The sequence below is a fragment of the Chroicocephalus ridibundus genome, chromosome 2, assembly GCF_963924245.1.
Source record: "Chroicocephalus ridibundus chromosome 2, bChrRid1.1, whole genome shotgun sequence".
In the NCBI taxonomy this organism is placed as follows: domain Eukaryota; kingdom Metazoa; phylum Chordata; class Aves; order Charadriiformes; family Laridae; genus Chroicocephalus; species Chroicocephalus ridibundus.
The window spans coordinates 114,580,007-114,593,211 of NC_086285.1; the positions used below are offsets into that span (position 1 = coordinate 114,580,007).

A 13,205-nucleotide genomic window follows, 5' to 3' on the forward strand; every position below is an offset into this window, starting at 1 on the left:
TAAATCCATAAGACGGCAATTCAGTAAACTGAAATAAATTAAATAAAACTCCCTGCAACAGCAATATAACCTAGACCCATCTGCAGACCTTCATTGTCATGTCATGCAGTTTACCGCATACTTAAGTGCTGGTTTTCCTTTTCCTGAAGGAGGATAAAGCTTTGTTTAGATACAGATTGTTTCGGAATCACTGCGTTATTCATTTGCTTTGTTATGTACTTACTGCCTGAATGTATTGCACAACGATATCTGACTTAAGTTTTACAGTGCAGAGGGGGCACTTCTAATACAATTCAGAAAGTCATTTTTTACTGTGTGAAGAAGCAAGCATTTCTGCAAGAAGAAAAGCTTCTTGCAGAAAGAGCATTCTATGTTTGATCGTTATGCTAACAGTCAAAACAAATTACTCTCACCTTCACCCCAAAAAAAAAAAGCAAATCTGACATTTGTTATTTAGAACTCCTCTGCTGAGTAATCAGCAGAGGAGTTCATTTAAGTAAGAATAACAACAAAACAAAACAAAAAGACATCCTTGTGAGGTACATGTAACTTAATTTTCCTAAACGTAACAAAGGTAGGTTGGGCCTAACAAATAGCCTAAGTACAAGAGTTACCAAACCTCTTTCACGCAGTAGGCCAAACCTGCCAAGGATGCATCCTTTTGGAAGATTTTATTTCCAGGAATTTAACCTGTTGTTTGGTTTTTTGTTTTCTTTTTTTTTTTTTTCGCCTCTCAGAGAGATTTCTTGTCCCTTGAGCTTCTTGATGGCAAAGTGAGACTGACTGTTGATCTAGGTTCAGGACCTCTTGCTCTTACAACAGAAAATCGTTACAACAATGGAACATGGTATAAAATTTCATTCAGTCGGAACAAGAAACACGGTAGGCTACGGACAAGTGTCTGCACATTTACAAATATAAATATCTAAGATAGCCCCAGGGAATATCAATACAACCAAATTCGGTTACTTCTAACGCTGTTTTTTTATCAGCCACACCTATGTTACTTTGCTTTTAGAAGGACAGCAGTATAAATCTTGTGCTTAGTTTGGCACATCTTATAAAGAGGAGGTAGTGCAGAAGCTGCCAGACGAAAACATATCGACAGTCTTTAAAGAATGGAAGATCTTTGTCCAAGTCTGTATATCGGGGATCATCTTTTCTGTTTCGTGTTTTAGTAGTATGTAGTACAACAGTATTTTGGGGCCTATGTTTGGGAAGTAATGCATTACAAATAATACATGTTAATAGCTATAACATATTCTCATACATATATATTTTCCTGTAGACTTCTCCATATTTGGTTTTGGCAGAGAAGAATGAATGAGATTAGCAGAATAGCTAGAAGTGCAATAAATTACCCATTCTAAAAATACGAAGATTGTCCATACGCATTGAGTCAATTAATACATTTTCCTTTATTAGAGACAAGATTGACAAAATGGAAGAATGTGTATTTGTGTCCTTCTCCAGGTCTTTACTCTCTTTTCTTTGCAGGAATTTTGGCAGTCATGGATGCATATAATCTTAATTATAAAGAAACGAAGCAAGGAGAATCTCCTGGGGTTGCCTCAGACCTGAACCGCTCTGATAAGGACCCAATCTTCATTGGTGGGCTGCCAAGATCGAGGACTGTGAGGTAAAGTGTCCTCTCGCTTTTCCCCCTTCGCTAAGACACTTCTGAGTAAAGCGAAAGACTTTAACAAACTCCGCTGTATCCACTGAAATTAGTGAAAATCAGTGAAGTCTGAAGTCTTGTTTATGGCTGTGTATACCACAGAATTATCTGTCTTTTGCCTTCAAACTCTAATATGGTGCTCTACACTGGCAGGTCTGACACTGCAGTTCAGAGCAGAGACAAGCTTCTGGTTTTCCCCTCCATGGGTGATTTCCACCACAGCCGCTGCCACAGCAGACACCTACTCTTTGTGTCAGACTGTGGCACGCATTCAGCACTGCTGCCTGGAATGATGCTCCTTTGATCTTTACCTGTGTGAGCCTTGAGTTTTCCAGCTGGCATTTATGGGCAAAAACTGCGCTTCAGAATGAAAGTTCTACTTCAAAAAAGAATTCTTGTAATTTAGTTTTGAAACTTGGAACAGAGGAGGAACAATTGTGAACAGATCAACAAAAAACATTAAAAATATATATTTTATAGCGTGTCTCTAGTTTATACTTTCTATCTTGCACATCCCTGTTGAACTTGTAAAGTCACATTTCTGCCAGTGCCTTCATTTTGAAAGGATAAACATGTCAAAAGAAAATCTAATTAAACTGTCTGTATGCTCTTGACAATCAGATAAATTCCAGGACAATATTAGTCTCTGTGCAGTTATTGCAGAGGTGCAGACTTGTTAATCTTAGCTGGCATAGCAGCATGTAAGGCAATATGGCAGGACAGCCTTAGACTTCTCCGACTTAAACCTGTAACGAAATTAGGCACCCTCCAGACTTAAAAAATGAAAAAGAATTGCTAGGTAGTAGAGAGTTGCAATTACCCTCTCTCACAAAAGCCATCACATTTCACCTGAAGATTCACCTTAAAATTTTGGAAAATGACCTGTCTGTTTCCATTTGGGGACAACGTTATCTGACTCTTTTTAAGATCAGAATTAATATCTACTAAGAGTAAAACCCAAATTACCCCTGTTTTCACTTACACAGGGCTGACTGCACTCTTTAAAACAGATCTCTCTTTTTCTTATTGAAGAGAACTTAGTCTTTTCTCCCAGGAGATTCCAAATACTACTCTTTGAAAAAAAAGCTTTGCTTTGTGTTTCAGGAAAGGTCTAAATAGTAGAATGTACGTGGGATGCATCAAGAATCTGGAAATATCCCGTTCAACCTTTGACTTGCTTAGAAATTCATATGGAGTAAGAAAAGGCTGTGTATTGGAGGTAGGAGAATTTCAGGTTTTGTGACCTACCGTTCTGTGACCTGATCTTTATTGTTATTGAACAACGAATAGTAATGTTTGTGAAATAATATAGTGAGTTGAAAGGGGTTTATTGTGAAAAATTCCAAGATAATCTAACGTATACTTCAATTTTTTTTTTTCTTACTGGGCGCTATGTAGGGACGAAGTCAGTAATTATTTCTCTTCCTTATAAAATAGCCTATTCGTAGTGTGAACATCTTGAACAATGGATATATTGAGCTGGTACCTAAGTCCTTAAGCCCAGAATCGGAACTGATGGCAACTTTTGCTACAAAGAACAGCAGTGGCATCATCCTTGCTGGACTCAGTAGGGGACTGGAAAAGCGACGACGTAGACAAGCACATTTGGCAAGTACTGAAAACAAAGACATTTTGATTTAGTTTTTGCCATTTTTATTTTGTAATATCAAATCAGTTTTTTATGATTGTAACTTGTAAAGAATGAGAAAGAAAAAATTATTTGGCTTAGGAAGGCCCAAATACAGAGGCTAGACAGGGACAGAGGATATTTATTGTAGCAGGGGAGAAGTGAAGGATCAGTTAGCAGAGACCTAGTAGTTACCAGGACCCAGAATGCTTTTGCAACAAGGAGGAAAAATGCATGTGAAACACACACAGAGTATTACTTTCCACTTCTGTTAGTCAGAAGTAGTTACTGAAGGATTTGAGTTGAATAGCCATCTCATATCTGGTGGACTGTTCTGGAGCTCCTGCAGTCCAAGCACAAAGTTTTAGTAGGAATACCTGCCCCTTCTTATTTATTTCTTCTAAGGGGAGGAATGGGGTGGTGGTAATATAAAAAAAAAATCCTGCATTTTAACTTGAATTTTTATCATGACCAGAGAAATTTCCAGCTTTCATGTTTTCTGTTAGAAGGCTTTGCACTCTGAGAGGTATCAGTACATGCCTACTAGTCTTTCAGTTTCATTTAAAAGTTTGTTTACAACAAAGCTGGAGGTAAAATTTTCCTAAGTATGTTGTATTTAAACACTGAATGAGTGACAGGAAATTGAATTATAGTTAAAAATTAATCTTCTGATTAAATCCACAGCCCTTCTTTTCTATCATGCTGATTGATGGTCATCTTGCAGTGCATGTTAATGCTGGAGATAGAGCAAGTACTAGAAAAGTAATTCTTCAGTCTGCTAATGGAACATACAGTGATGGACAAGAACACTCTGTCATCCTAATCCGGAATAAGAGGTACATGTGACTGCGAACGGTACTACCTGTTTAATTATTGTATGCGGTTGTCAGTTCACTGTGTTCTCTGAGGAACTGCCTTTGCTAGCTCATTAGGTGGAATAATCAGGTCTGTGTTTTTCTGCTGTTAATGGAAGTGTTCTGATTTACATGGTAATTGCGTACAGCATACAGCCACTGATGAAGTTGTAGTTAAAAGCTCTCAAAATCTCTAGACAGCTTGGGCCACTTGAGTAAAGTATACTAAATAGTATTAGGAAAAAATATAGCTATCAAAATAATTTGTAAAGATAGCTATCAAAATAATTTAGAAGGATATATGACAAAAGTTACATGTTAAAAATTATCTAAAGAAGTTCTTCTAGTTTTAAGACATTGAAAGAATTATCAAAGTGATGATATCTTTGTTTTTTAGAACAGGACATTTTTGAGGCTGAAAGGAATGCTTTTCATTTGAAAATGAACGTCTGAGGCTCTTGTTGAATGTTTTTCCTACTTCATCTTTTTCAGGATCATAACCATACAGGTGGATGAAAGTAACCCTGCAGAACTAAGGCTTGGTTCATCAGCAGAAATGAGTACCATGAATATTTCCAACTTCTATGCTGGTGGCATTCCAGCAGGAGAGGGCATCTTAGGGCTAAAAATGGCTGGCTCATTTCATGGTTGTATCAGCAATCTTATTTTTAACAAGGAGTAAGTCAGAGGGGTAACTACCCTGTTTTGGAAAAGCATGTATAGTAATTATTTATTGTAGTTTGTAATCTCTTTTATGACGTTGTCCATTTGCCTGGGTTTTGACATAAGACAAGCATGATACTGATGATCTGGGCATTACAACAGGCAGAAAATGGATATTACCAGCTACATATCCAAATAGCATTAAAAATGTTGTTAATGTGTATAGAGATGCTGCATAAAATGCAACTTTCTCTGCTATAATTTCATCTGCATTCACAGACAATGGTTTTCAAAGAATATTGTCTATTAATATTGTTCTGTGGACAGATATTTGCTACTTCCCAATCTTTTGGTCCCAGCATTCCACTCCTTTCCCTTTCTCCTGTTAGTAGTGGAAGACCCTGTAAAATACTGTCCTTGTGCTTGGCAAATGTAGGGATTTGGGATTTCAGCTCTTAAAATGTAGGGTTTTTACAACACAGGCTTTTGTATTTCACCACTTCCATGAAGTATGAACATGTGGATATGGACAGCTGCTTTTTGTCAGAGAAGCCTAAACCAGCCATACAGCCAGAAGACATTGAGATTCAACCTGAACTTCAGGCTTTACCAGTTCCCCTGAGGCCTCTTACAGATACAAAAAAAGTATGTATTACAGCAAAGCTCTATTGCCTCTTCTAGGAAAGTGTTTGACAGCAAGATGCATTTTAGCTTTGTGGAGAATTGTATGGACTGTGCATATTTGCTTCTTTTATGGTATGGAATAGTTCAATGAATGTGGATTTGAAATTGTTATTTCTTATAGAAAAACTGTGATATAAACCTTTGTAGCAGCCTGTTGGCCTTTTGGAAGGGAAAGGTAGTTCAGGCAGCAACACTAAAAAAGACAAGAAAAAGTGGAGTGATCCAGCAGGAGGACTTGACAGTAACTATTATCTTCATTGAGTTCCTGCCAAAGTGGCTCTGTGCTGAGATTTGCATTAGTTGTGCAATTCAGCATTCACGTTTTCCTGGTCACACACATGCAGTCTCTGCTCTGTCGCCAAGAGGAGGCACAAACCATTCCAGAGACACACAGTGTCTGAATGCAGCTTGCATGGCACCTGTTTCCTCTCACATGGTCCCTGTTCCCAAGAGAGAAGGCAGCGTTACTTCTTCTGCAGCTGCACATCTTTATAATGAAGTGTTTCCAAAGCGCCCTGAATCATTTTTCTGTGGCAACAGAAAGCAGGATTTTATACATTTCATACAACTGTGCCTATAAAAAGAAATAAGCTGTCTTTCTTAGAGCTAAAGTATAGCTTTGGCTCATACTCTGTTACTCAGCTCTCCATCCTTCAAATCATAACAAAAATGTGCGTCCTCACTAAATGAGAAAATATTTCTACCAAGTCCATAAGATTTTCACCCTGAAATTGTACTCTGTCTTACAGCATTTTTTATTAAAAGGGCTATCAATTAAGACAAATAGTGAATCAATTCTTTTCAAACTGCAAACATTTCTCAGTAGGAAAAAACAGTGCTGTCCATGAGACATAGCTTAATCATAGAATTGTTAGGGTTGAAAGGGACCTTCAAGATCATCTAGTTCCAACCCCCCTGCCATGGGCAGGGACATCTCCCACTAGATCATGTTGCTCAGAGCCCCATCCAGCCTGGCCTTAAAAACTTCCAGGGATGGGGCTTCCACCACCTCTCTGGGCAGCCTGTTCCAGTGTCTCACCACCCTCATGGTGAAGAACTTCCTAACGTCCAGTCTGAATCGTCCCATCTCTAGTTTTAATCCATTCCCTCTAGTCCTACCATTACCCGACAACCTAAAACGTCCCTCACCAGCTTTCTTGTAGGCCCCCTTAAGATACTGGTAGGCCGCTACAAGGTCTCCTCGGAGCCTTCTTTTCTTCAGACTGAACAACCCCAACTCTCTCAGTCTGTCCTCATAGGAGAGGTGCTCCATCCCTCTGATCATCCTTGTGGCACTTATCTGGACACGTTCCAGTACGTCCATATCTCTCTTGTAGTAGGGGCTCCAGAATTGGATGCAGTACTCCATGTGGGGTACTCACGAGAGTGGAGTAGAGGGGGAGAATCATTAGAACTAGTTCATTTTGAGCCTGAAGATAGCTCCGAATGGTTGGGAGTTTAGCTAATTGATGTTGCTCTATACTTTGTGGTTATGATCTGGTTTTGCTCCTTACAAAGATCTGCATAGGTGCATTGCTATTCAGCCTTTGCTGGTCAGAACCTGGTACTATTCTTCTTAAGGAAGTCCTTTCATTAACAGGTAGTTTGTGCAAAAGATGAGCTACCTGATCATGTTCAAGGTGCCCATCAGTTTGGACTTGCCAAAGGCAGCCACTTGACACTGCTCTTCAATCAGTCTACTGTCAGGAAGAAGTGAGTATATCCCGAATCACAAGTGCACAGTGTGTTATCTCATATTGAGCTACAAGAAGTGCAATGTTGTTTTTCATGAACGATCATCACATTACCAGCTTTGAGCGTGGCTCTTGCTTCAGGCTTCTGTGGGTTCCTCATGGAAGAAGGCGTCACGACCACTGCAATGTAATTAATGTGTCTTTCCCAGGTTTGTGATCATGAGTTTAACTCATGGTCAGAGTTGTGCATTTTTAACTCTCAGACTTAAGAGCCCCACTGTACCTGCTGTAAATATTTTGATTTCTGTTTTCCACGTACAGAGCTCAGCTGGTCCCTCCTCCTTTGACTGATGCAGATAACATCTCATTCTCTCCACTGGATTTTCTGCAATTGCACCTTCCATGTCTGCTTCACTCCCCAGGTCACTGAAGGAGCTGGCTACTGAGAAGAATCATTCTGTTGGGCCTTAACATGTGATAGCCTCTCTGCCACTCTTATTTGTTTGAGAGGCTCCCAACAAGGTCCGCAAAACACAGCCTGCAAGCCACTTGCGTACGCTTCTTTCAACTCAAGAAGCCCCCGCGGGCATTGAGAAAAGAGCCTTTTTTCCTTCTAGCCCCTCTGTTGCAACTATTGAACATAAGAGCATTGCAGAGAATTGATGCTATGTAGTCTGAACGTAGTGTCTCTGTAACAAATAGCTCAATCGGCTCCTCTGCCTTTCAAGCCACCCTCCGTTCTCAGTCTGCCTGTTATATCCCAGTAAGCCTGGCTAATAGTAATGGATGCCATCATAATATCCTGAAATTCGTCCCTTTCTTGGGGCAGTAGGGACGCCTGCAATCGCAAACAGCTGAGCCTGTCCCTCTTAAAGCCCAGCTCACTCTGTCTCTGACAGGTGCAGCACTGATTTCTAGTATGAAATACATTATAGGTCATGCTTTCTTAGAATCAATGCAAATTCTACTTTTCTGGCCTTTATAATAAAAAATTTCCTTTCATAATAATAAATTGGTTGCGGCTGTTCTCTGTCTCCAGAAAAGCTATTTATCAATGCAGAAGAAATATCTTTCAGTAACACTGAATTTTTATTGTCTAGACTTTCTGTCCAGCTGAATCTCAGAACCTTTGCCTCCAGTGGCCTGATTTACTACATGGCGCACGAGAACCAGGTTGATTATGCGGCCCTACAGCTTCATGGGGGACAGCTCTATTTCTCATTTGATCTAGGCAAAGGAAAAGCAGTAGCTTTTCACCCTGCTGTTATCAGTGATGGAAAATGGCATACGGTAGGTAGTCACCAATCTTGTACTTCATTTTCTTTTCCTTGGAGTTACTGGGATGTTTTATCCCAGCCTCTCCTGTATGTTTTCTGTGTTGCAAAGGCAAACAGGTTTTTAACCCAGTCATGAAACCATTCAGATAACTTGTGTTTAACTATTTCATTTAAAAATTCTCACTAATTCTGCATCAATTCCAGCATGCCCTCATTTTTTCCAGATAAAGACTGAATACCTTAAAAGAAAAGGTATAATCATTGTGGACGGACAGGAATTGGTAGCAGTCAGTGCTGTGGCAGATGGTAGCACTTTGGATGTGGAAGGGAAGCTCTACGTGGGAGGCCTGCCCTTAGACTACGTGCCGAAGAATCTTGGAAATGTAAGAAGATTTGGGGTGGTGGGGTATCTCTGACATTTTGCAATACAAAAATGAGTATACTGCATCAAACCCATCTAATTCAGTACCCTGTCTCTGATGGGCAAAAAAAGAAGTACTTAGGGAAAGAAACAACAAAGTAAGTAATGACCCTTTACCAGATAAATCTTTCCGGCTTTCTGTGGCTTAGTGACTAGCTAGAACTTGTATCCTTGTGTTTTAGTAGTAGCCCTTAATAGATTTCTTTCTTCTATCAATGTCTGTGTTAAAAATGGATAAAGAATATAAATCCATGTGTTTCAGAGTATAAGATAAAAATATGACTTTCAGTCTCAGACATTTTAGTACATAAGTCCTGTTGCATTCAAACAGGAATTAGGTGCCTTAAATATCTCTGAAAGGCTGGGTTTAGCTGTCTGAAATTAAAACATACTTTTTACACATGCTTTTTTAGAGGGTAGGTTTTCGTTGCCTTCCTTCTTCTGGAGCCCATTATCTCAGGGAGGATTCCGGTAATGATAACAATATTTCTCAATTCCTGGGCATAATTTCTTCACCCATGCTTTTTAATTGGATAATGGGGCTAACAAATATTGGAATACTTGGAATCCGCAATTGCTGAAAATACTAATAGTGAGAAATTCTAATGACTCCTTCTGCTGGATAGAACTCTGGTGATCTATACTTGCAAAATGTCATACAAAAATCTTGATTTACTCGTTAATTTGCTGAAGCATGTTTGGAATGTCTTCAACTGTTGGGCGTATCCCTGCTCACATTCAAGCAAGTACAATTCTTTCTATATGTTATAGTGTATACTGTGTTCCTAAACAGTATTTGTTTTGACTCTAAGACATTATGTACATTTGTAACCTTATAGAATTATATGTAATAAATAGAAATGTAATTATGTAAGCATTTTAAATCCTGTTGTTTTGTTTGGATACTTTTTTTTTTTACAATAACATCAGGTGAATCACAAAGAGAGCATTGCAGAAGTTTGTATTACACATTAACTCTTATATTTCCATACGCTTAGGTGACTCACAGTATACCTGCCTGCATTGGCAGCATGACGATTAACAGCAAGCAGCTGGACAACGAGAGCCCTGTCTCTATCTTTGCTGTGAATAAATGCTATGTGACAGTGCAGGACGGTACTTTCTTCGATGGGAGTGGCTTTGCTGCTCTTGGTAAGTGTCATTAAACGAAAGCAGTACCTTGCTGAATTAATGTTAATGAAAACATACTCTTTTTAGGTCTTGTGGGAGCTGTGAGTGATTGACTCCTCACACAAAGAGTGCATGCCCTGCATATGTATTTCTAGCCGAGTCCCTTTCCTCCATACATCCAAAAGTGGCCATTTCTGCAAAGGGCTATCTTCCACAAATGAAAGAGCTAATGATTCTAGCACTGGGAAAGAAATGAACTACCTCTTCCTTCAGCTAAGAATATCCATGTTCATTATGCTAATGTCTGTTTAAGGGTATGGAGACAAAAGAGGAATTGTGAAATAATGTGAAGGACTACATTAATATGTGGTCTTTACTGTTTCTTAGAAACAAGATAGAACGCATTAAATCTAAACTAATGAAAGAAAACTTATTCAGGAATTTATCTTTTCCAGTGTAAAAAGTGAATGCCGACTTTGGAAAACTTACTTTCCCGAGGTTCTGCAAGGTCATATGCCATCAGAGAAATTAACAAGCCTTTTAATGACAATATATGTATGCTACTTTCTACTGTGGGCCACAAGTCTGCTGTTAAAAGCTTGTAACTTCTTTTCAGTCCGAGAAGGTTACAAAGTCCGGTCTGATGTGAACATCACACTGGAGTTCCGTACGACAGCGGTGCATGGCGTTCTCCTCGGGGTCAGCAGTGCTAAGGTTGATGCCGTTGGACTGGAGATTGTAAATGGCAAGGTAGGCTGCCCCGTGCTGCCATTTCACAAAGCTTGCTTAAAACTGGGAGGATAGAAATGTTGGGTAGCACTAAATAGACACCAGTCATATGTGATGGAGGCAAAACGTCCGAACCAAATCCCCACAGAACTAGGATGGGATAGACTTTCAGTCTCAAGGTTTCTCATCATCATCGTGATAAAATGTGAGATTAGCAGAAGTCACTGGAACTTTTTGCCTCTTTAATTAGTCTAATTAATGTTTAGACACAGTCTGTAGCTACTGTGACCTCCTGGACTACATGCCTTGTATGTTAGACCAAATATATACCTTTCTTGTAGCTTAATGCTTTTTCTACCATAGAGCTACACTTGTCCTTGGTAAACATATTATTGCATGTACAAAGCACCCTGTTTTCGCAATCTCTTCTTAAATGTTCATGAGCAATTAACTCACTTTCTACTTCTACTGGCCATTATGCTCCATAAACCTTTTAACGATCAATACATAGTTCTCCACTTATCTACTGCATAAAAAATGTATACTTGATTGCTCTTAAGTATTTCCTTTTCTCAGAAATAGCTCATTTTTTATTCAGAACTTCCCAGTTAGAGACAGCGTTAAATATCACTGTTTCTGTGGGACATATTTTCTCAGTTAACATTTGCATATTAATCCTCACCACAGAGTTGAGGGAATGTCTACTGCTTTGAAAAATAAATACATTCAATAAATACATGTATTAGCAATGACACGTGCTTTCAGTCCACTCTCTTCAGTTAGATACAGTGGATCTTTTTTTCACATCTGAAGTCTCAGCTTCTGTGAGAAAATGACTTGATTTTTATTTTAAGAAACACTGAAATCCCAAGCGAAGTGTACCACGCTAACCCAACAGGCATAAATAGATCGAAGTCTTTTAGATTTTAAAGATACTTCAATAGGGACGTGCTCTATCCATCAAATTAAAAAATAGCTTTGCATGATTACCAGACATTTATTAAAACTGAAATCTCTGCACCAGCATGATTGTGCTTTTATCTAGGCAAATTAGTTCATGTATTCTTACTTTATATCTTTATTGGCATCTGGCTGTTTATACAGGTTTTATTCCATGTCAACAATGGAGCTGGCAGAATTACAGCTACATATGAACCAAGAGGCACAAATAGTTTGTGTGACGGAAAATGGCACAAACTTCAAGCAAACAAAAGCAAACATCGCATTTCGCTGATAATTGATGGGAATGTGGTTCAAACTGATAATCCCTACACCCAGTCAACCTCTGCAGATACCAACAATCCCATTTATGTTGGAGGCTATCCTGGTAGGTACAATAATATTTCTCTTCCCTCCTCTCCCTCCTGCTTACGCTCTCTCTCTCTGAATGACTCGTAAACACATGCGCGCTCTCTCTCTGATTCATGAAGTTCATGATTGAGTTATAAATCATAGTTACCATTTTCCGCGTTGTTGCTGAGATCACAGCATGTTAATATTTGTGCATACTATCTCTGTGGAGGACTGCGTTTAGCTGTTGAGTGTGTTGGCAAGATCAACTGAACTCGTATCACTTTCCTACACAAACCTGCTCCTTAGTTTCTGAGAAGGATTTCCTCCATGCGGTTTGTCTCTCACAGTCTCTCTCAGGCTGCACAACACCCCTGCCTGTGTGTGTTTAGGTGTGATTCTCTGGCAGTCAAATTTGTATTAAGGCTTTCTCTCACGTTCATCTAAGTAAGGTTTCTATAGTGCTCTTCTCTACTTTATTTTTGCGAATGTTTTGTGTCAGGGGCGGTGCAGGCAGAAGTCAGGCTGCTGCAGAGGAATGTGGATTTCGCTTGTTCTGTGCAAATTCCCTTCTGAAGTAATTGTCTGTCAGTCATTCTACGATGGTAATATAAAAAGATAGTAACACAAAAAACGTATAATCAAATTACTTTTCAATTAAGTTGTGCAACTCATCAGTTGATAATTTGAGCCAAGACAGTGTATTCATTAAGAGGATTGAATTTCGAACATTATGAGTTTGGCCTCTTTGCAGGAATACTTTTTAATGAACACATCAGTACTGAGAATGAGTAGGCTTTGTGTGGTTTTGAATATCTTATGCTTTTAAAGACAGCCTAAAATGCCCATATACATCTCTGAAACAGCTGTTACAGTTTATCAGTTCAGATATTTACATTTGTGTGAACACAGAGTGATGAGGTCTGAAGGGCAAACTCAGCCTTTAAATATTTGGAAAGCTTTAGGGATAGTAGCTTGAAATGTTTCAGAGCCTTCTGTGGGACAAGATTTCTGTGTTTTTTGAAAAATGACTTAACGCTAATTAACCAGATCTTGATTCATATTTGGTCTTCCTCGAATGCCAAAGTGGCCTTATCAGCATCCTGTGAACATTTTTTTTTTTTTTTAATAGGGTGATGTGATACTAATTGTTCTTT

At 39.0% G+C, this 13,205-nt stretch overlaps 1 protein-coding gene across 2 annotated transcripts in view; it reads left to right on the forward strand.

Moving 5' to 3' along the window:
* Positions 1 to 13,205, forward strand: part of LAMA1 (laminin subunit alpha 1) — a 106,082-nt gene that overhangs the window by 91,519 nt on the left and 1,358 nt on the right. The window contains exons 50-62 of one of the 2 annotated variants that reach the window (XM_063326584.1): positions 738 to 882; positions 1,498 to 1,639; positions 2,783 to 2,897; positions 3,116 to 3,286; positions 3,990 to 4,141; positions 4,652 to 4,837; positions 5,305 to 5,467; positions 7,107 to 7,219; positions 8,301 to 8,490; positions 8,702 to 8,860; positions 9,897 to 10,050; positions 10,646 to 10,779; positions 11,863 to 12,085. In XM_063326584.1, the coding sequence (XP_063182654.1) occupies positions 738 to 882; positions 1,498 to 1,639; positions 2,783 to 2,897; positions 3,116 to 3,286; positions 3,990 to 4,141; positions 4,652 to 4,837; positions 5,305 to 5,467; positions 7,107 to 7,219; positions 8,301 to 8,490; positions 8,702 to 8,860; positions 9,897 to 10,050; positions 10,646 to 10,779; positions 11,863 to 12,085 (2,047 nt within the window). Of the gene's footprint in view, positions 1 to 737; positions 883 to 1,497; positions 1,640 to 2,782; positions 2,898 to 3,115; positions 3,291 to 3,989; positions 4,142 to 4,651; positions 4,838 to 5,304; positions 5,468 to 7,106; positions 7,220 to 8,300; positions 8,491 to 8,701; positions 8,861 to 9,896; positions 10,051 to 10,645; positions 10,780 to 11,862; positions 12,086 to 13,205 lie in introns of those variants that run through there. The other variant, XM_063326585.1, reaches the window with a different exon arrangement.